Source organism: Meleagris gallopavo, chromosome 8, assembly GCF_905368555.1.
Source record: "Meleagris gallopavo chromosome 8, MGAL_WU_HG_1.1, whole genome shotgun sequence".
In the NCBI taxonomy this organism is placed as follows: domain Eukaryota; kingdom Metazoa; phylum Chordata; class Aves; order Galliformes; family Phasianidae; genus Meleagris; species Meleagris gallopavo.
Genome location: NC_139411.1, coordinates 23,249,983 through 23,273,859, shown reverse-complemented (window position 1 = coordinate 23,273,859; position 23,877 = coordinate 23,249,983). Strand labels below are relative to the sequence as shown.

The 23,877-nt window shown below is 44.1% G+C and overlaps 1 protein-coding gene across 4 annotated transcripts in view; it reads left to right on the top strand.

Moving 5' to 3' along the window:
• SH3PXD2A (SH3 and PX domains 2A) overlaps positions 1–23,877 on the top strand; it is a 232,111-nt gene that overhangs the window by 86,824 nt on the left and 121,410 nt on the right. For all 4 annotated transcript variants that reach the window (XM_010714667.4, XM_010714665.4, XM_031554493.2 and 1 more), the window contains 2 exons: positions 5,436–5,512; positions 13,213–13,304. In XM_010714667.4, the coding sequence (XP_010712969.1) occupies positions 5,436–5,512; positions 13,213–13,304 (169 nt within the window). The remainder of the gene's footprint in view (positions 1–5,435; positions 5,513–13,212; positions 13,305–23,877) is intronic.

Here is a 23,877-nt window from a genome sequence, read left to right as displayed (position 1 = left end):
AGCAGTGAACTCTTTGCATTCTAATTGAACAGCTGCAACCAGTAATTACAAAAGAGTTCGCTTTCCACATTGGAGAAGCTGAGTTGTGCAGTTCAAGGAGACAGCAATTTCACCATAGAAGCTGAAGGCTCCTCTCACACCCAGCACTCTGCAGCCATTCCCACAATGGGAAGTTCAATTTTGAGGTATCTGGAATCTTGTGCTCCAGTTGAGTTCTTCTTGTGTGAGGTAGTTTTACTTTGTTGTACTTCGACACTTTGCTGTAAATAAGGTGGTGGGTCTCAGTGGGTGTCTGGTATGTACAGATCAATGTAAAGGAAGCCATCCCACTGTAAGAAAAGAGCAAGGAGAACTTTGTAGCACTTTTGCCTGCCCTTCTCAGGCCAAATGTACCATTTGCGTGCACCTCCATTCCTACCTTGCTTTTAAGCGGTGAGAGATTTGCAGCTGAGGCAACTGAAAAGGAGATTACAGAAGCAGCAGGTTGTTTGGGTGATAGCACCATGACATGGAGTGGCAAGAAGTAGCTCTTGGCTTATGCAGAACACTGTACAAACAGTAACAAAGCTGTTAGCTTGAGATTTGCACCCTGTGGCCCCCATCTGTTACTTCTGAATTTCAGCATCAGTGTTCATGGCTTTTTTCCTTCTTCAGTTGTGCCAAGTGCTTGAATTCCCATAGTCTGTACTGGCTAAGCTGCACTAGAACTGGCACTGTATCCCAGGAGGATAAGTAGCCGACCCTACAGTCAGTGGAAGGCAGCCAGGTTCAGAGGTAGGAGCTCTTTGCTGATGGGCAATCAACCTTGTCTCTTGCCTGTCTTTGGTTTCACCTTGTAATAATTCACATATTCTGCTATCAGTTCTAATGGAGGAATATTTATCTTCCTAGTGATATTATAGTCAAGCTATGTTATTTCCCATGCTTTATTTCTTTTCAGTAGTTTTCTTTAACATTGCACATTAAAAGCAGGATCCAAGTTCAGAAGGACACCCCCTGTCCCCCCTATCTCAGCACCATGTTATTATTGCTTGTGTTGACTCTCTTGGCAGCCCCATCTGTCTCCATCACCTCTTGTCACCTTCCATAGTAATTTCTGCTGATTAGCAAAGCCTTTATCAACTGAGGCCCTTTGGCAGCCACATTCAACCAGCAGTTCTGACAGTCACAAGTTTCTACTTAAGTCCTTCCTCCTCCCACCAGTGGAAACAGCGTGAATCATTTCCCTCCCCTTTCTTTGTCAGGAGCAAATGGCATCAGTGTTAGGACCCTGGCACTGGCTCCCTGACTCCAGGAAATCATGGATGAAACAATCCATGGAAACTGGGATCCCCATGTGAAAGCGAGACATTATTTTATGAGGAACACACCTCTATTTTGGCCATTGTCAGATCTGCCGTCTGGCTAACAGTCACACGTACGTCCATGAGAAACGTAAAGTTGTTATTCTCTCCCGTAGTCTTGTTTAGTTGAGTTACGTGTTTTACATTGCAAGGCGGCAGTGCATATTTAAATGCACCATTTGAGAGTTATGTTGCATGACAGGTGCTTGAGATCTTTGTGGGGCTCTGGCATGGATTTCGCAGTGTAAACAGGTTGAGGAGTCATATCTGATTGCACATTTACACTCCTTCGGTGTATAAAATTAAGAACAGCTATGCGTAAGTAGTAGGACCTTCTAAAAATACTTTAGCCACTAAATGGTATTGGTTACACTGGGGGAGGCTGCTTAGCCCAAAAGGAGAAGCTGTAACTGCACCTTGTAAGACTCTTCAGGAATTTGATCTGAAGTTGAATACATTGCTTGGCAGTTTGCATGCAGACCTCGTACCTCTCCAGTTCTTGGGTGAAAGGAGGAGAGAACGAACAGCACAGTAACAGAAACATCAAGAGGCAGAAGCGAGCCCTTTCCTGCTTTTAGGAGACAGCTGACTGATGGAGCCTCCACAGCTGTAGTTTCTATAGTTGGAGGCAGCAGATGTCTTTATAAACACAAATCAGATGAGACATTATAGTATTTTTAACATACTTATTTGTATTCAGGCTGTCCATTGTTGAGTATTTATCATATGGTTTGCTTCTCTTAGAGCCCTCTGAAGTGCAATGACTGCTCAAGGTGGAAGATTAAATGTGAACATGCATTTGTCCATCGCCCCTTTTACATTGTGTTTGGGCACTTCCTAACTTCTGACAGAGAGACTGGCAGTGCTCAGAGGATACCTTCAAGCTTGCAGAATCAGCAGCTGCCAGATTGGCGGTCTCTGAGACAGCTTTCTTCTTCCCACTTTGTGTACCCGCTGCGTGCATGGGAGGAAACCAGGTCCTATGGGAGAAGAGGTGTGTGGTCATGGAATTAAAGGCTACATCTCTATACACACAGATGAAGGGATGACTTAAGATGTCCCCTACAAAGTTAAACCTGATACTTTGCCTCTTATCCACATTAATTTCCTAGGAATAATATTTTCTTTAAAGAAAAAAAGATAAAAATAAATATTGTCATCCTGCACTAGCAGCAGGACTGGAGCCCTATTTCTTCCTCACGTCTCTCTTTCCCACTGCTGCTGTCTGCTGAGTCCTTCCCACACACGTTCTCTTCATCCTTGGCCTGGTCTGAGCGTTGTATGTGGGTAAATGAAAGTGGTATATGAGGCAGTGCTGCCTTACAGCCCATAGCTTCCAAGTCGAGCCTGAGGTAGGGCTGTGGTGCCCGAGGAGTGTTAGAAGAGCTGAAGTAAAATTCATTTTGTCACTGAGGGAGGAAGCAGCTCTGGATGTACTAGCGTTTAAGCAGGCCCCTTCCTTAGAGATGTGGAAACTACCCAGAGGAAAAGCCAAGCAGCAAGCAAAGCAGCACTCCGCCCTTGCAAGGAAATTACCCATTTAGAGCCACCACAGGACTTCCCGCTTCACTTCGGTGCTGCTCAACGTGCTCCCATCCGCTGCCTCCCCAAGATTTCCTTTCTGGGGGCTTTTACAAGCCATACTCTGCTCTCTGCCTGCTGCTCGTTGGTTTATCTCACTAATAAGGTGATCCTAGCTACCTTGTTAGTCAGTGCTTTCCCCTGCCAGTGGTCTGCATCCAGCTGCACCCACTGGGAAAACATAGAGGAGCATACAGCTCTGAAGAAATGGGAGAACTTGAGGGAACAGTAGGAGCTCATACATGGTCTGTGGTGTTTCCTGCTGTGTGGTCACAGCCAAACTTCTGCTGGCACAGCCTTTCTTCCCAGAGGAGGGGAGAAGCTGGGCATTTGGGAAGCCTTCCCTCCTTAGCAATGTGCCCGTACCCCAGCAAGGAGGCTTCTTTGCCCAAGCATCCCCATATTTGCCTGGTTGGGGTCCATCCCCGCTGCCCATTAGAACAGAATGTGCTTTCTGACCATCCTGGTTTCCTTCTTGTTTTTTTGTTTTTTTGTTTTTTTTCTTGGCAATGCTGATCTGAGTTATTTGGCCTTCTCCAGATCTCAGTTCTCAATGCCGTGGATTGGGCAGCCACAGATCTGTTCCATATCCCCTGCATAGCTTTTTCTAGCTTTCAGTAGAAGAAAGCTAGAAAATTCCCTTTTTCTGAGGGATAAAAATGGAAGCACCTCCTGGGCTTTGGTACATCCAAACACCGCAGTCATCCTGATATTTTCCATATCCATTTAAGGACTGAATGAAGGCTTATCATATCCAGGGGTCTTTTTTGTACTCTATGTTTAATATAACGTTCTTTATTATATTTATCTTGTTTCTTATGTCTGAGACTTTCATTTATAATGTTACTTTGAAGACTGGGCCTCCCTGTAAACTGTCTTTTTAGGAAAATTGAGTCACATTTGCAGTAGATCTTTAATGTGTTTAAGTCTTGGGTTCCTTTATGTTTTTATATGGTCACCAGTTCTACTTTTGACTCGTGGCTTGAACTGAAAACAGAAAAGCCAAAAAGTGCAAATGTTTCCAAAATGTCCCTTATTCTTTGCAGTGTATTTATAAAAGTTGCAAAGAAATGCAAAAATCTCCCACAGCAGCATTTCTGGAGGAGGGAAGCAGTCTGTTCTCTACAGTTACCCCATGCCCCTTCCCAGGAAAAGAGCCTTACTGCAGTTATGCAGTACAAGTACATTGTGATCCTGGAGAAACTAAGAAATATTTTGTAAGTAGGGATGGTTCTCCTCATTTATTGGGGGTAGAAGCAAGAAAGCAGCAAGGTTTTGGTATATCCAACATCAGGCAGTGCAGGAAGGTGGACATGTTGCAACCATTGCTTAAATCACATAAGTGTAGATGAATGCTTTGGATGTATATTGAAGGTTTCCTGTGTGCTCTGTGCTGTTACCTCTAGGCATCACATCCTACAGGGATGGCTCAGCGCCAACCTTGTGGTGAGATAACCACTTGGAACAAGAAAGATTGGTGGCACTCTGAAATGATGACTTCAGAGGACAAACCAACTGATGGGTTTGATCCTGAAATCAACTCTGATAAGGCACTTTGTCCTGTCTGGGACTAAAGGCTTTAACAGTTTACAGAGTAGCAGCCAGGACGAGGAAAGGCAAACAGAAGGGGCAGAGCCTGGGAGGGTGCAGAGCCTCTGTTACTGGGCTGTTAAAGGCATTGGTGTCATTTACCTCTCAACTTCTGTAACCATGACAAAATCAAAGCCACATATTCGGATTTGGGATCTGATTTCATCTTGTAGCCCATTTTCTTATCCCACCATCTATGGATTAGTATCTCACTTGCCTGCTGGCAAAAGAAGTTTGGATCAGGAGGTGGTATATATGCCTGCGGTTTTTTTCACATAGACATTTCATGGATTAAATAATGCTGGCAGATACTGTTTCTGCACCACAAGGATAACATATAATTTATTCTTGTCTCAATACATTAAAAGAAATACAGCACAAAAGAAAAAGGGAAGAAAACCACCAAAAAAGGATATGAAGATAAAATCCCTTAGAGCCAAAAAAATACCAACTCCATGACATCCTTGTATGTGGGGAAACTCAGCTCCTCGATTATTTTGATAAACTTTGTTACAAGTAATATAACACAAAACCCAGCTATTTGTTTAATCTTAGCTGACTTGCAGAAATGTCATCCATTAAGGATGCTGATATTATTATTTTTTCACTTTAAAGAAGAAAAAAAGAGCTTGTTTGTACTTCTTATTATTTGGTTTTCCTCTGTAGGTTTATAAGGTATCTATCACCCAAACCTTGTTCCGTGTGCACTGCTGTTGTGTGTGCAAGGCTGGGAGCACTGCCATGGGAGGAGGTTAGATGGGCAGCAATGGGGTTGTGATGGAGCACTGGTCCCAACATGCCAGAGTAACACCATGGTGGAGGTGACATTATTTGTGAAATAATGTAAAAACATACAGCTACTTGCTACCCAAAGTGGAGGTGATGTTCCTAACCCCCCCCTATTCTCTGTTTCCTCCTCAGGTAAGATCCTGTTCCGGAGGAGCCACGTCCGAGATGTAGCTGTGAAGAGGCTGAAGCCCATTGACGAATACTGCAGGGTAAGGAGCTCCAGGGAGGGTGTAGAAGAGCTGCCAGGTGGCTCACAGCCATCAGCTGCACTGCACCTTTCTCCATGTTCACTACCAAGAGTTTCATCTGTGTTGAGCCCATCGCAGCGGGGGGGGTCTTCTTTAAGCAAATATGGTCCATCCCAAACACCACCAAGATTAATGAGGCAGCTGTGCTGCCCATCTGAAGCACCATGTTGGTGCCTTATTTAATCAGAAAAATCCATAAGCACAGTCTCTTCACATAAAAGCGGATTATATTTCTACTTCAGTCTTGATGAATGCAAGAGTTCAGTAGGCAAAGAGGCACAACAAAGATGGCATTTTCTTCTTCCCCTGCCCATCTGTGCTGCAGGAGGGAAATTTCAGGTTTGTGCAGTGCTAGAGATGGACTGGCGGATTCCAGGAGTGTTTTCTTGTAAGAAGTGAAAGCCTGGAAATTTATGACAGGACAGAAAAGCCTGCTGTGTGGAAGAGAGGGTTTAGTGACCTGGTCTTTCCTTTCCAGCTTAGACTTCATGATTCGATCATAATTGATCCTCTGACAGCAGATTAAAAGTTATTTCTATGCAGGACCGATACCCGACTTTTGGGGAGGTATTGAGCACGTCAGTGTATAATTTAAACCCCATACTTCCTCTTTTCAGTCCCATGGCATTTTCTTTCCATTTTTAAAAAGTCAGAGGACAACGTGGAGGGGAAAACCTCTGTTCCCAGTCAGACATTTGCTCATCCACAGCAATGTGGATAGTGCAGATGTGCACAGTGAGCAGATCCCTGCAGTGCCTGGGGCACACTGCAGGCAGTGATGACGTGGCCCCAGCAAACCCCTGCCTTCTGCCTCACCCGGGCAAGGAAGCTGTAAGCAAAGTCTTATCACATGAGATCAGGCTTTCTACACAACAATTAACATGCTGTCTTCCTGCTGACGGCCAAGTGGCTGCTTCAAAATGGTCCCACCGCGTCGCCAGCCTCCCTCCTTCAGACAGGAACTGCCCCCGACGCGAGCAGCCAGGACGAATGTCAGGGTTCACCCAGCAGATGCATGGCAGAGAAAGCAGTGATTTACTTGGTGGGAGCCCCCGCCCCAGGCTGGAAACTGCTTATCTGGGACCCCATTGTCTGTGCCCAGACAGCCCCAGTCCGGCACTGCCCTGCCACTCACCTCTGAGGAGCATGGCATCACAAAGCTGGTGCACATGGGTCTTAGTGGGACCTGTGAATAGGGTCATATGTCCCTCTTCGCGTAATTTCTTTTTTTTTCTACCTTTCTTAGCCTGTCCAGTGAATGTTTTGACTCATTAAGAATTGTGCAGAGCTGTAGAGAAAGAGTATTGCTTTGAGAGGTTAATCCTGCTCATCTGAAAGAGGAGTGCAAAGCTTATGTCAGAGTCATAGAATGGCTTGGGTTAGAAGGGACTTTAAAGATCATCAAGCTCCAGCCAGCTGTCGTGGGCAGAGTTGTCCCATGCTGGTCCTAAAATGAGTAGGCAGACAACAAGCTTAATTTAAAAAAAAAGAAAAAAAAAAAGGAATGATGTGGGTGTAGTTGATGGAGAAAATCTGATGTGAGAGAGTGAAATGAATACATGAGACAACAGGGCTTTGTCCATTGGAATCTGTGAGGATGTAGAGGAGTCAGGCAGCTTCAGATGCAAAGTTTGTGGTAATTTTTTTGCCAGATGAGGAGACTCTATCCACCTAGAAAGATGAAGCACAAATGAGCCCTGGGAAATGCATGAGGCAAATGTTCGACCATTTGTTGTTTTGTTGTCTCTGACAGAGCACAGCAATTTGCATGGCTGAGAAGCATGTCTGACTTCTGGTTTGATGTTTTGTGGCTCCTGCTGGGGGCATGGGAGCAAGGACAGGCAGGCAAAAGCTGTCCCACACTTTGTGGGACGCTGGCAATATGGGGAGCCCTGCAAAAAGTATTGGCCAACAGCATGGGCCTTGCAGCCCTGCAGGCCTGTTGGGTTCTTTGCTGCTGTGTGCCAGCTGAGGGCATGGCATCATAGAGATACCCAGGCTACTGCTTTTGGTAAAGTCTCGGGAAGCTTTAACATTGTGATGAAAAGTGGAGTGGGACATACAGGGAAAGATATCCAGGGCATTTCTCTGTAAACACGTGAAAGTGAGGTTCTGGATGTCTGAGAGAGGATGTAATCTGAGCAAGTTAGCAAACAAGCTCAGTTTTGCCTGTAAATATGTGCTGCCAACTGGAATTGATATCTCTGGATGATTTCCCTCCTAACTCTACTAACTCTAGGCTTGGAATTAGCCTGGTGCAATTCAAGGTCTTCTGGGCCCCATGGGCCTGGTTTTCTTAATTTTTTTGGAGTTTTTGATGATGTGAAAGCAACACCAATTTCACAGTCTTGTCTTGCTAGGGGCATTTTATTTAGTAAGCTTCTGATCTCCCAAACACACCTCCTGGGTGTGCCTGTCCACTATGCATCACCCTGTGTGGAAGAAAGACCAAACCACACGGTCTCCTTCCTCAGCCCTCTGGGAAGACCCAGGGCAGCATTGCAGCCTGGCATCTTTGTGTCAGTGCTGACTGATGGAAGCATCTCTATGCTGGAGAGCTTTGAAGAGATGAGTCCCTTTGTCATAAATACTTCAGTTTGTCACGCGCTTTTATGCTATCCCAGCTGGAGGTGGATTTATCTTGAAGCTTATGGGCTTTTCCAAAGTGCCCAAATGCACACCGCCTAAACAAAAATTAAATGAGCAGATTGCATCAACTCCAGGAAATTTTAGTCATTCTTTTATGAAAGTTTACAAGTTTACTCTTCAAAAACGGAAAAAACATAATTGCCTCCCTCTTGATCTCTCAGTCCAGGCTCTCTTTCAAGATTTTACCTTTCTCTAAGCTAGGGCTGAATTAAAATAAAATAGCCATTGGTCCTGGTCAATAATGGAGGGTTTAAGTGGAAAACTTTTGAACTTCATCAGTCATTTTTACCCTACCTTTCAGAATCCTGATGTTTTTAGACCAGCTTCAGTAGTAAGAGTTAATTATTTGCAATGTCTCTTTTGGTACCTGGTGTAGAACTTCACTTCCCAGCTTCTTATGGCCCTTTCATGTCAGAGCCCCTTCTATGTGTGAATCATTTCCAAAACTGCACCCTTTTTCCACCTCACCTCAATGCTTTATTTATTCTCACATCTCCCTACTTCTCCAGCCTGAGTCACTGCCATGCACTCTTCACCCAAGTCTCTAGCGTGGTAGAACAGAATCACAGAGTCATTTGAGTAGGCTGGGACCTTTATGGATCATCTAGTCCAACTGTCCAACTCCTTTCCAGTGAACAGGGACACCTACAGCTCTGACAGTCAGTGTTTGCCATCTGGCCTCCACAATTCATTTTTTTGGGGTTTAAGCTTGGAGGAAATGTGAGGCTCTCAACAAAACAGATGCAAAAAGTATTTTCAGATAAGTAAAATTATTTTTCTGTTCTGAGAAGTGAACTACGATAATTGCACTTTCCCTCTTGGTGAACTCATGACCATTCCTAAACATCTGCCACAACCAATTATTGTTAATTAGGATGATAAGCAGTTGAGAACAGGATACTTAATATGAAAAGTCAGGGAGCCGTAATCATGCAGTAGTCAGCTGTCTCTGTGTGCGGAGCTGGGATTAACCCCACTGAGCACAGGGAAACCGGGTGCCTGAACCCTGTGCATGATTCACCCCCCAGAGCTGAGTGTCCCCAGTGGGGCAGATAGATTCCCCCCAAGAGTGCTGGCCCTCCTCCAATGGTTGTACAAGTGGTTAAGCAAGTGCAACCAGTCTCCAGTTTTAGACACAAAAGGTTCAGCGGGGTGAATATCCTTGTATGCATATCCACACACCTCCTGCATATCTCCATAAACGCATGTCAGTGCATCTGGTTTTTATAAATGTATCCGCGTTAAATGCAACACGCAGCACTCAAAGCATGCTTAAATACTGCGTGTTTCTTTATCCATGTGCGTGCATTTTAATGTAATAAGTTCCCACCGAGCTGTTTGCAGTCCATGTGACCTACAGCACCGAGCCCCAGCCTGCACCCCGTGCTGTGCTTTGCTGTGGGTGCTGTGTGAGGCAGACAGCCGGTCGTGCTGGATGCCAGGGGCTGATTGCTAACGCCCTGCCTGACGTGACAGCTTTTCTAATAGCTTTTCCAGTCACCTGCGTCTCCATGAGACTGTCTGAAACCTGTAATATAGAGAGACAGACATCATTACAGGCTGAAATAGCACATAAAAGCATATCTTCTGAGGAGTGTGTGAGGTCTAGCAGCGCACGTCTGCCTTCGCCTTCCAAAGAAGGAATCTCACTGATAACACTCGGCAGTGGTGTAAGGATGAATTCTGCTCACTGGCACTTTTTATCTCTCACCTTTCCTGTGCAAGTTCCTTGCTGTTTCTGTATGTGTGCTGTTTGTAACTGCATGTATTTACCTCTGTTTTCTGCTTACCAGGAAGAATGTCACATCCCTATCCTTTCCATCCTTTCACCATCTGTTTTCCTCTTTTCTCCTTGACCTCGCAGTCCTGCCTTCAGCTTGCTGCAGTTCTGCCTGGAGCCGTTTTGCTAGAATGTGTATTTGCCCAAATGTGTGTTTCCCCCTTGCAGAGGAGCAGAGATGTTGCATATGTCCTCAGTGATTGGCTGCAGACTTACACCTGAGCTCCTCAAAAACATGCGATGGCAGGTTATTGTCAGGTGGTTTTCATTTAATTGGGCTGAAAACATCAGCACTCTTGGAGGTGATTCTGCAGCGTGAGAGCCAGCTCTGCCCCAGGGCCACTGTGTCCCCAGGGTTTGTGAGCTGATGGCTGTGTGTGGAACAGATTCAGCTCTTTGGTTCTTGTCCATTGCTCTCTGCCTGGGAAGGAGAAGAACCAAGGAGGGCCTTTTCAGTTAGAATCATAGAATCATCAAATCATCTGAGTTGGAGGGAACTCTTAAAGGCCATCTGGTCCAACGCCCCTACTCTGAACAGAGCTCCATCAGGTGCTCAGAGCCCCATCCAGCCTGACCTTGGGTGTTTTCAGGAATGGGGCACCCACCGCTTTTCTGGGCAGTCTTCCCAGTTCCTCCTCACTCTTATTGTAAAAACTTCTTCCTTATATCCAATCTAAGTATCTCCTCTTTTAGTTTGAAACCAGCTGTCCTCCTGCAGCTCAGCATGACCACGATGCTCACCTTAATGCTTCTGGAGATTTCCAAACAGGGGACCACCAGATCAGAGGAGTCAGATTTCTTAAAGCTTCCATTGATTTAGAAACATAAAACAACACAGCCGCTGCTGGTGTGTTCCTACATCACTGAAAACCCACTCTGTGCTCTGATCCAGTACTGACATCTGTAGCCTGCTTTTTAGGAAGGGCAAATACCTGCAACATGTAGGGAAGTGATGTTTCTTTGAGAAGGTGTCTGATGTCCAGGACCCCCTGTGATACATTTAACTTGGGTATTTATGTTTCTCTAGTAATGATACGTATCATTTGCTGTTGACCCATTGACTGCACAAGATCAAGCCCTTAGAGATTTCAAAACACACTGTAGATATTAAGTATCTGAGCCTTGTAACCTTTCAGCAGATTAGGTAAGTGTTATTGCTCAGCATTTTAAATGGATAACAGAAGATGTATCCCTGCTGAATTTCATGGAATGAGGTTAAGTAACCTGTCCAAACCAAGAAGGGCGTTAGTAATGGAGCCAGCAATGGATCTTGGCTCCATACGCTGATCTTCAGACAGCAGCGCTGCCTGGTTGGGTTTCAGCTGAATAAAATGTGCTCCAGTGTCTGAGATGATGCATTGTTTCTCTTTCAGCATCGTTACTGTTCCCTGAGCATCTGCTGGTTTCCCAGTATTATTCCTGTTTTTATGCACCAGGAATAAAGGCAGAGAGCTCACACCTTTCTTACACTGTTGAGCAAAACAGCAGGATTGAGTGGATAGCAACGGAGGCTGAGGTGTCTTTCATTCAAAGTAGAGGACTTCAGTTTTCCATCTCTTACACTTGATCCTCCATTAGCTGCAGGATCCAGCAGTGCTGTGTAGCGATGCCCAGCTACTGCCAGGCTTCTGCTGCTGATGCTGCTTCCTTGAAACAAGGTGTTTTTTTCTGCTCTGTGGAACAGTTGCTTGTGGCCGAAAGTCAGCTTCTCTTTCATAGGCTTGCTGATATCACATGAATTTTCTGAATTTTCCCTGCATTTGTATAGTATTCCTCAAGCAGGAATATGTAAGCTTTAGGCCTGGAAGCACTCATCTTGTAGTTTCAGGCCACCTCAAACAGGATCAGGTTGCCTAATACTGGAAACTGCTGCTTCAGATTAGGTTTTTATTTGGGGGGACTATTTTCCGTGATGTCCCCAAGCAGGAGTAGTCTTGGAAACAAATTTGTTCTCTTCTGAAGTTTGCCTAGAAGCAGACACATTAGCAGATTGCCCATCCTGTCTTCGTACTTTGGCTGGGCCTCCTTGGCTGTCTGACCAAGATAAAGCAGATGTTTCATGGGTTAGTATAACCAGTTTGCCCTAATGCACCTTCATTTAGCTCTGCTGTAGTTTTTCATCCATCTCTCAAGATTGTTTGTCCTACTTCCAACTAACAGATGAGCCAGGCAATCTCATTTTGTCAAATGGGTTTACAGCACTTCTAAGAAGTTTGGTCTATATTTAACCCGTGGCCTATTTTCACTATAACTTAGCACAGGGGAAGGTTAACTCCAGCTTCTTCTCCTCTCCTAATGGTCTCTTCTGCAGTAAATCTCAGAATTATGACACGTGAAGCTGCTGTTTGCGGGCTGGGGATGGCTGCGTGGCTTCCTTGGGCACTGTTGGGATCTATAGCTTGGGCAGCAAATTCACAGCATGATTCTGCCTTGTGTGCTTGTCTCACCAGTTTCCAATCCACTTCCACGTTAGGGTGGTTCTTCCCAAATTATACTCACTATTGCTGAGTGTGACAAGTGCTACATATCTGTATCTTGCAAAGCACATGGATATTGTTAGCCCGGATGCACTGCAGTGAAGCTGCCTTTGTGCAGAAATAGCCTCCAGGCTTTTTTTTTTTTTTTTTTTTTTTTTTTTTCAGGCAACTGATCAAATTTCTTTCCTATTAATTTAGGAACAAATTGTGTGCTTTTGTTTGTTTGTTTTCTAGCAAACTCTGCTAAAACAGAAAAATGTTGACAGTGCTAAACAGAAAGCTTTATGGGGAACATTAATCTATTGTATGAGTAGGTGTTGAGTCTGCAGATTTTCATTGCTTGTATTTGTATGCATTGACTTAAGAGCTTCTAAACCCTAGCCACACTGCCTTGAGGTACTGTTCAAACCTGTCACAAAGATCCTGCCACAGAGTATTAAATCAATTCAGTGTAATGCTTTTGCTCACACGGTCCGAATCCTGCTCTTGGGCACGTAGGAAAAAGTGACACTGGCCAACACTAGGTACCATCACTTATCTGAATTCATCACTTCCTACTTGACATTTTCAGTCAAGTTGTGCAATTCCCTTTCTTCTCAGACAAGTAGCTGGACCTGATGCTTTCCTTTTCTATTTCCTTCCCCCTGCCAAGATATTGTTTTGCTACTTCTTGCTTGGTAGTTTAAATACTTGAGGCCATGTTTTTAAGCTGGCTTTTCTAAGTGCTTATCCCTCCCTTTTGATTCCCTCTGCAGGCGCTGGTTCGACTTCCCCCTCACATTTCACAGTGTGATGAAGTCTTCAGGTTTTTTGAGGCTCGTCCAGAAGACCTCAACCCTCCAAAAGAGTAAGTGCTGCATGCATTTCCAGTTCTTCTTAGTTGACTGGAAGAAAGATGAAGGTCATTCACTTAAATGCTACTGTAAATGTGGGAACAGATTTTGTAGCTTTCAAGCAGTACCTTAGAAAATGCCCAGCAATTACATATAACCCCTTGGGTGTGTGGAGGACAGAGAAGTCAAGCAGCTCTCAAACACATTTTTCAGCCACCCCCGCCCACTTTTGCATTGTTTCTTGCTGATGCTTCTAATGAGGGAACCTCCCCTTGCTTGTGAGTATTACCTGATAATTATCACCAAGGACTCATTTAGTTGGCACGGCAGCAGGGGGAAATCCTGCCAGTAAGTACTCAGGTAATAATTACCAGCTGCTTCTTTAAATGTTCTCCTGCCCACTTTAAATGTACTCCTGCCCTCCCTTTAGTTATCTGAAGGGAGCAAGATTGTGGTCCAAATCCAAAATTGTCTCTGGAGAGCCTATTCTTTCTAAGCAGGAAGCTAAGAAAAAGGCTAGGAAAAGAGTTTCCATTGAACACAAAGCAGAATCATAGCCTTTACCTTGGAACAGACAGGCTGATTCATGGTGATATTGTCACAGTTCAGAGAACTAATTTATCCAGGGAAAGCATTGGCAAGAGAGTATTTACAAGCAACCGTGCTGCCTTTTCTCCTGTATAACAAGCAGGACATATTTTGTTGTGCTCTTCAGTAATATGTTGACTTGGTCCCCTTGTGTTTTGTGCAGCTCTGTGGCATGATTTGAAACCTGATTGCAGGCAGTGTTTCTGTAATTTGGTCTCACCTGTATTAGCATGGCCCAGTAATATTCTCAGAATCATGGAATCATTAAGGTTGAAAAGACATTTAAGATCATCTAGTCCAGCCCTAGCCCATTCCCACCATACCCAGTAATCACATCCCTCAGTGCTACATCTCCACAGTTCTTGTAAACCCCCATGGATGGTGATTCCACCACCTCCCTGGGCAGCCTGTGCCAATGCCTCCCCACTCTTTCTGAGAGGAAATTTTTCCCAGTACGCAACTTAAGGCCATTATCTCTCATCCTATCGCTGTTACTTGGGAGAAGAGACCAACCCTCATCTCTCTACAACTTCCTGTAGACTCACAGAAATGTTAAGGTTGGATATGGCCTCTAAGATCATCCAGTCCAATAGAAGATGGATATAAAATTTGAGGGGGTTGTTTGCCACTTTGGTGCATGCAGTACCTGTAGATAGCAGAAAGCTTTCCATTGACTTCAGCTGTCTTATGTTGGATCTGTAGCTGTGATGTTAGTGTAGAGGAGGGGATGTTTGCAGCTTGATTTCCAAACTTTCTCTATTGTGTATGTATGGCTTTGATCATATTGATATTTGTACTGAAGCAAATACTGCTAGTGCAGCTGAGAGCAAAGTCTTTTTGTTTGTAAAATGTGAAAAGGAGCAGCTTTAAAATGAAAAGTCTGCAAAAATAGCTGCTCTTTTTTTCTTTCTAGACAGGCTTGCTTTGGAGAAATTTCTGGGGTGAGCAGAAAAAATGAAGTTGCGTGTTCATTGTTAAACATGTGCTGCAAAGTCAGAAGGTGTTGCAGCAGGGTATATCTACACTGTGGAACCTACAGACCATCATGATTTTCATTTAAGTCTGGTAAAGAAGGTTTGTGGTTTAATTCCACAATTTCTGTCTGATGCAGGGAGACATCCACATGTTCTAGACAGGATCAGATCCCAGAGAAGGGGTAGGATCTCCACGGTTACAGGAGAGGTTGCCTGGAGGATCCCGCATGGACCTCAGGAATCTGCATTTAACACTGTTTAAAGCTCCTGCTTGGGTTCTGTATTGATTCAGAGCCTGTGGCATTAGGTCTCAGAGTTGGGACTGGACCTGACGGGCAGGGCACTAGCCATTATGGCTTTCTTTCTCTTTTCCTTCCTACATTTTGTTGAGGGCCTTTTGCTGAGCTCCCAGTTCAATGGCATTGAAGCAGTTTTCAAGTTACTCATTTACACACCCTAGGAAAAACAAAAAAGCCTAAATTTTCTCAGCCCAGGCTTTGCAACTTATTCCAGCCTAGTAATAAGTGTGATTTATTTCCCTAGAAAATGTAGAGCAATAACCTGATTAAATCTCACTTCACTAATGTCTGCAAGACATTAATCTAGCTGGGTTTAAACAAATCCTACCTCGTCTTCTGTAAGCAAACAGATCTTAGGGAAGGTGTCTAAGGTTTCTGCTGAGAGCGCTTCACAAAAGATGTATTGTTGGAACTGAAGATTAATCTCTACAAAAAGATGATGTAAAAGCCAATGGAAACATCTTAGTGTTTTTCTTCTGTGGACTGAGGAGGGATGGAGGAGGTGTGGGGCTCACTGGACCTCTGCGTAGGGTCTGGGAGAAGGGAGATTGTCAGACTCTGCACGAAGGAGTGCGGTCCGACAGAGAAATCCCTGATTCATTCCCTTGCTTTGTACTCTGCCAAGCCCCTTCAGAAGGAGCAAGCCAGCACTGCCTGAGCCCTGTGAAATCAGCCCTCCCTGGACCTCACTCACAGCCCCATTATCTCACTGGGGGTGGTAGGGGGTAGCCCGAGGGCAGCATCTAGGCTACCAGAATTATTTTCTCCTTATTCATCTGCTTCTTTTAGCACTGTGTGGCAATTGTTCATGCAGTGACGATGTAGCATACATATGGCACCCAGCTGGCTGTGTTAAAGGAGAGCAAATGTCACCAAGTGAGGGATTCAGCCACTAAGGGATGGCAGAATGGTGTTGCTCGTGCTGTTTTTGTGTCTTCTTTCTGTGTGCAGCAAGATGGGCTTTAGTTTCGGGATCGCCTGCTCTGTCTTTCTGCAGAAGCTCATCTTCATAAGACAAAGACTGACCTGGAGTTCATTTAGCTGACCTCCTGGAGTGAATCCCTCACTGCCCCTGCATGCTCTCCTCACTGGGCTGCAGCCGTTTGGCTTGCAGGATGCTCCCTGCAGGGTCATTTCCTACTACTGCTGTGTTCTGTACTCTGGTTTCCCATGGTGCTGAGCAGCATGCAATCCAGTTATAATAAAAGATGGGGTTTTCCAACACAGTTATAATCTGGCCAATTTGTTGGGTTGGATTTGCTGCTTATGTTTTCTCTTTCCTGTTTTGGTGATGGTCCAAGCTTTCGAGTTCTGTGACAATAGGCAGAAGGTATTCCATTCAGCACCACTAAAAGTCTTCCTTGTCCAGCAGCTTGCAGGCAGAGTTGGAGAGGTGTCTCCAGAGAGCATAGCTGGGCTGTGCCTACAGCGGTGCTGCAGCTGGGTCAGGTAGCTCACAACAGCAGGTTCCTTTTGTGCAGCATGGGATAGACCTTCAGATCACACTAAATCCTCTGTGGCAGAGTTTGGGAGCAATCTTGGACAGCTAGCCATGGTGAAAACATGTCCTTTGTAAGAGAGCTATGGGAAAAGTTACTGTAAAGAAAGAAGAAAGGACTTTTTTTATTTTTCCAGTATTCTACATTAAAACACCATGTCATTGAAAGCCATTCATTTCCTGGATGCTTCTGTTAATAATTATAATTACTAATAACTAAGCCAGAGGTAGATTAATTTCAGACTTCTACTGGGGATTTGGGTTTGAGGCTAAGGTCAGGCCAGGGCTCACAGTCAACAAACAGAATCTCAGAAACCATTTTTTTAATTATTCTTTTTTTACAAAAAATAACAGAAATACCCAAAGAGGAGTATTAATCAATTCGACATTGCATACGGTCTACTGCTTTTAAGGCATTTTTGCTGTTTGATTCAAAATATCACAGCCAGACTGATCCTATGAGTGTTCATTTTCCTTTCTGATCTCACTCCAATATCAAAAGCAGACCAAGATCCGTTGGTGCATTTCTGCTGTCCTCCTCCTGCAGAAATTCAGGCAGGCTCAAGCAAGATTTCTGTTTAAACTACCAATAATAACATTAACAACTGAGTTTAAAGCAGCATTTATTATCTGAAATTATTTTATTGTGAAAGTCATAAAGTGATTTTAAAACAATATGCAAATCCAGACAAAGTGGGGCACTTAACTAAGTACAGAGATAATATTCTGTGTTTTGATGCAGAAAATGCATTTACTAATGGCAGTTTCTTTACTGAAGTACAGAAATTTATTGCATAGCTGTGGGCTTTCTGCATCATATGTCCATCACATAAATCCTAGTGTCCCATTCCAGGTTGCAGATGCTAGGCAGTAACTGTGAATGCAAATTGGATTCTCCCTTTGTTCTTCATCTATTACACACTTCTTGTAAAGAATCTAAAAAGAAGCTGCCATGGTAATACATTAATCATGTTTTAGTGTATGAGTTTGGAAGTGCTAAAGTACAGTTCTCCAATAGACTTGTTTTCTATCCATTAACTTGACTGTGTTACATATGACTATTCCAGGTTCCCAAATGATCTGCCCTGCAGTATCTAAGAAAAGAGGAGGCAAGTTTTTCATCTGTAGGACATCTATCTTTATTCTCAGTTGTTTGATATTAAGCTAATCATTTTTCTTGTATTCCATCCCTTTAGAATAGTGTTTCATGACACATTTGGGAGTGGATTCTCTGAGCAGATGTGCTGTAAGGAAGGCTGCTGTTCTTTGTTTGGGATTGATCTTTCTTACAGGGCATACAGAAGAGAGAATTTTCCCATCATTTAGGAATGCAGTTCAGCACCATCTCATGACAATCAGTATTTCAGTCCCTACTTGATGGTAGTATTGGGATCTCTCGATGAACTCATTTTTTCAGGAAAATTCATTCCACTTGAGAGATGCGGAATGGAAGTTAATTTCCCTAAGGAATGCAAAATCCGCAAGTGGTGGAAGTTTTAGTTTCATGTGATTCACCATCTGGGAAGTAAGTCATAATACACAGAACATGAAAAAAGAAAGACATATATCTGATATTTATCTGAAAAAATTGACTTGAAGATAAGACAGTTAAGATCCATTGTTCTGATGGGAATAAGAGTTTTATATTTTCAAAAAATTGCTCACTCACCTTTGCTGAGATTTGGTAGGTAAGGATGTAACAACCTGTGAAGGCTGTTTGCCAGACACCTTGTTTGGCTGTCCTTCCCCAGCCATCCGGTGTCATGGATTGCCGTGGGAATGAGCTGCCACAGGTCTCTGAGCATCTGGGTTCAGTGGAGCACCAAATGTGCCTTTTTTAGAAGAGCATTTGCTACGAAATGTTTATCCTCGACACCTAAATTTGTTGCGAAAATGGCTATGTGAAAGTGCTTCACAGCATGCTGCCCATAGTGTGGGATGTCAGAAATCTATGGCTGTGGTGAGTCTGCTGCCCCAGCAGCACTGCTGAGTCCTGGCAGTGCGAGGTCACCGTCAGATGGTCTCCAGATACCCCTGTTGGCTGCTGGCCTCCATCACTGCCTGCTGCCAGGATTCTTAGGAAGGTCTTACTCAGAGATGGTTATCTTAAACAAAACCAACACATGGATGGAGCGCTCTCTAGGTCTGGAAAAAAAAGAAATAACACATGCACAACTCATCCTCTTCTTTAGTTTCACATGGGAATTTCCCCTTTTGTTCGTAACATATAAATGATTTGGGCTGCATATCAAATGGAGGGTATTGAAACTCTCTGCTGGCTGCAGTCTCCGTGGTACCAGGAGGTAATGCAGCCTGCCTGAGAGATTTGAATCTTTCCGCTCTTTGGCCAAAAAAATAAAAGGGAAATTGCGTGTAGATAAATATCACACAATAAATGCTGGGGAAAAACGGACTGCATGTTAAATGAAATAGATTCAGCAACCACAAAAAAAAAAACAACAACAAAACCCAAAACCCACCAAAAACCGAACAACAAAAAGATGTGGAGGAATGGCAGTTGGAACAGCATACAGCACTGCTGTAACAGTACACTGTTCAGCAAGAGCTTGTATTCCTTGTCTTCAGTATGACATTTGGACTTGTGCTTGCTTTGTAAATCTGTCTGTGAAAGGACACAGGGCTGAGGTGAGCGAAGATATCTCAGTGAATGCCACTTGGCACTGGCCAGCCGGCACACAGAAATAGCTTTTGCCTGGATTGGGTATGACCACACTGCAGGGTTTAAAAGTGGTGTGCTGTCACAGGCACAGGATGGATTTAAAATAACCAGACTTATTCTGAATGCATCCGAATGTAACCGAAATCAGAGCGTTGCCAACAGGCTCCTGCTTTGCTGATGCTGGGAACTGGCTTGTTTGGACCGAGCGTAGCAGTAGTGTCAGAGTTAGTAAAGGTTTACAAATCTGAGACAAGTCTTTCTCTATAGAAAAGATTTGGGACTGAAGAGGTATTTTGAAAAGCTGACATTGCCTTTAGAAAACCTAAATGCTAGGGCTGTTGGCTCGAGGGCCTTTTTCCTGTTCAGTAATTTTTCCTCATATCCTAAAGGAACAGTCACTGCTGATAAATTTGCCGATGCCTATTTTGTAGATTAGAAAGTAATAGTTCAGTTTATGTTTAAATTAACCCATGAAATTCCTTCCTCCCAGAGAAATGAAGGTTAATGGCTAATGGAGGGGATTTGGAAGTCTGTTCTTTTTTGCCTTGTTTACTTATTTTGTGATATTGGAAAAGCCTCTTCCATCTCCTGGCTGTAGAGGAGCTGGGACACCTGTTATCCTAGAGCCCCGAGCCAGTGAAATAGGATCTTCTGATCCCTATGTAGGGCTGGTGATGCTTGCTTTGACACCCCAGAACGGGGTAGTCCCTTGGCCTGAATTACCGATGTGGATAAGCACACTGAAAATATTTCGGTCTATGTAAGGAGCAAAGCATCTGGCATTGCTGTGACTGCTGGATGAACCTGAGACTGAGGAGAGGAAGAGGGATGGCAACTTCCTCATCTTATCTCCATTCCTTGCTCCCAGCGAGCCCCTGCCAGCAGGTTAATTGCAGCACTGGCTGCCTGTCACCGCTGACTCATCGCAGGAGGGATGGGCTGGGCATTGCTTTGCACTAACATGACAAAGTGGGGGAGAGCCCATCTTATCCCCCATGTGTCACGTCTCTGAAAAACAAGAATAGGCAGCTCATGCTATAAACGTAATTATATAACGGAGAAGAATCCAGCTTGTCATTGCCACGTCTATATTTAATATTGCCCAGCTATTGTTTAATGGAGATCTTTTTCCACTCCAAGGAGGAGAGCTCTGAGGACAGACGTGCTCACTGGGGCGTTTGCTGCAAGGGTGATAAATTATCCCCTGTTGGCGCCTGGGGTCAGATGGGACTTCTTGCTGCCCTGTGCTTCCTATTGTTGATTGCTGTGTAATTCTGATGCTGCTTATCTGGAGGCTCCCTTTATTTTCCATGCTGCTGCAGATGAGTGGCCTCCCTGATTATAAAAAGTGTTTTTCTCTTGTATCCAAGCCTAGTGTAACTGTATATGCAATTCTGAACTGATTGGGGGCAATGTAAGATGTCCCATTAAATTTGATAAGGTTTTATCATGCTGTGCATGCTATCCTATATATAACAAGGCATTGTTATATATAGGATATATATAACTTATATTGCTTAAAGTGTGTTTTAGTGCTGTGTAATACAGGCCAGATGGATATGACATCTCCAATTTATTTAAGGTGGAGCATTTCAAGCAGAAGTGACGTTCCTTTGTAAACAGGACTTTAAACTCTGGCATCTCCAGCACAGCCGTTTACATCCAGTACTGCCATTGGACAGGAGGACAGGGCTTGGTGTCTCATGTCCACAACGTCTTGCATTCAGCTCTCAATGCTGTTGCTGGTTAAAACCTTGTTTGTAGCAAGCCCAGAAAGAAAAGATGTTTGTGGCAGTAGGGAGCCATGCCCTGGAGGGCTGCACACATCTGAGATGCTCTGTTTTGCACTGTCCTCTCAACTGAGATAATGGGGATCCCTCTTTAGGACTGAGGTTGTATAAAAACACCAGATCTCAAGTGGTTCTGGCCGTATAAGACACAATGATCTATTGGTAGATTCATTTCCACCCTTTCCATCTTCATGACTGGTGTGCAGCTGACTGTCTTTCAAGCTGGCTGTGCCCAGAAACACAAGCGGAGGATCAAATAACAACATGTTTTGACTCCAAACTCTGGAGTGACTTATCATGTTATCAAAGCTTTTGATTTAATTGAAATTTCACAGATAACCCCAGACCTGCTTTTAAGTGCAGACTCAAGAGCCAGTGGGAATTCACTTAAAGCCCTCCCCTGCCCCTTTTAGTGCTTGCATTTTTGTTTAGGAGGTTTATGGAAGGGATTTGCTACTGCTTATCTCCAACTGGAGCAGTGTCTGGGTTCAAAGATACCCTTTGTGTTTGGGCCACCTTCTTTCTCCAGTTATACCAGATTTTGATTGGAACGAACCTGTCAACAGTAATGGACTTTCTGAGATTTACACTGATGTAATGTTGCAGAATTTGTTGTGTTAAAAGTAGAATTATTCCCTTCTTTCCATTCACGGCTCTTAAAACAATTGGCCTAAGCTAGGAAAGCTGCTCGTTTAAACAGACCTCAGATGTATTCTGAATAGGGGATTGACTGTGGCTTTGCAATGCTTTAGTCTAATCTAATAAATGCTGGTTATTTGCTAGATTCTTGCAAGCTGTATTTGCTTCCCAGCTCCAAGAAGTTTTAATAGCCACTCCAGTAATGCTGACTGCAATGCACTGTGGTGAACCTCAGAACATTGTATATGTCTGATTACATTTGCTTTCAATTACAGTCTTGTGGTCTTGAAAAATCAGTGCAGTTCAGGCTCATTTGGGAACCATCACAAAAAATCACTAGTAACCTGAGCTACCCAGTGCTTGAAAATACAGAAGAAAAAAATGTTGGGGGACAAAATGCTTTATGAGAAGAAACCCATTGCAACAACTGTGGAATTAGGATGGCAGGGCTGCAGGGGCACCATATCTAACAGATAAAGCTTTTCCTTTCCCATCCAAGCGTGCAGAGAATGAAGTGAGAGTGACTTGTACCATGAACAGAGTTTGTCAGAGACTTGAACCAGTCACAGTTCAGCAGTGAATCAGCAATGTTGCCATAGCTTTTGCTCTTCTTCTAGTGAGTAGTTCCTCACATTGTCCTCTCTTGGCCTACACCTGGTTGAAGCTGTAGAGTGTTTCCTCCACTGTGGGTAGAAATAGAGTTTTCATTAAAAAGTTTTACCAAAAATGAGTATTTGGCTTTCATTTGACACATGGTCCCAAAATTTGGGTACCTTTCATCATCTCTGCTGAGCAGTAGGATGGCTGTCGAGTGGACAGACTCCTTGGGTCATTATGAATGTTTGCTAAATAAAAGAGCAGGGAGGGTTTCACAGTGAGACAGCCCAGCCACAGCCCTGGCACTGGGAGTGGCACAGTGAGATTCTCACCCCATGTGAGGAGAATGACTTCAGATATAACAAATGGAGGAGCTTTTAATCTGTAGTGGGGACCAGTGCGTTTACCAGCAATCTGCATTGCCTTCTATAAGACAGGGCTTTTCAGCAGTGTATCTCCCAAATTTGGGTAAACGTGGGTAGTGGAACTGAGCACTTTCCTTTCTGCAGTCCCAATAATGAGTTTCTTCAGGCTGTGTATAACCTCTGCAATCCCTGTATCAGTAACCTGGGTGCTCAGGCATCCTGATGAGCCTGGATCAATTCCTTCACTTTCGTGCCCATCTTACAATGAAGCTCAAAGCAGTGGGACAGATAGAGAAAACTGCAAGATTCATTCACATCCCTGCAAACAGCTTTAAACTCTTCCAGCAAGAGGTCGGGAGAAAAGTATCCTATTGTTAGCTGAGTTGCCTCAGTGCACAAAGCCAGGCTCTGTTGGACAGGCACTAACAATGTCAGTAATGCTGGTGATACAGCAGTGTCATCCCCTGGGGGGGGAGGAGGAACCCTGGCCGAGCTGCTCCCCAGCTAACGGGTTCCTCTGCTGACAAATGAGCTTCTGTTCATCTTCATTGTTATCGGGTTTGTGCTCATCTGTATCTGCTGTCTGTGTGCTGGAGAGGCTCTGGAGGTGAGCTGGGGCTTTGCGCAGAGCAGCAGATGGGGAGAAAGCCTCGAATGCCTTTGGTAAAGTGGTATGTTGGAGTGAGCAGCTGGAAGGAGTAGGAGTTCCGCAGAGGAGAGGAGATAAAAGGAGGCTTTCAGGCAGGAGAGAGGATTCCTGCCTTTTCCAGATGTAGCATTTGCATGTGGAACAGGAGAGCTGCCAAAAGGCAGGGCTGATGAAGGATGCTTTGTGATGTTTCCAGCATATGAAAAATGCAATGCTTTGAAACGTAGGTGGGTTTTGGCTATTAGGTGAGGGATGAAACAAGCACCGTAAGATGAGTCCCTTTCCCCCTCCTCTTTTGGAAGGCTGCTCTCAGTGCATTATTATTACCTTGTTTTCTTCCTTTTTTTAATCATCTTTCTCCTAAGACAGTTTTTGTACACCTGCCTCAGCCATTCAGCATCCTCATAAATTAGAAATTTTTGACCATGTACACTTGTGACAAGTGTTTTTTATTTGATTTTTTTGTTGTTGACAGGCATATAAAATACTGAGCCCTGGTTTACTGCCC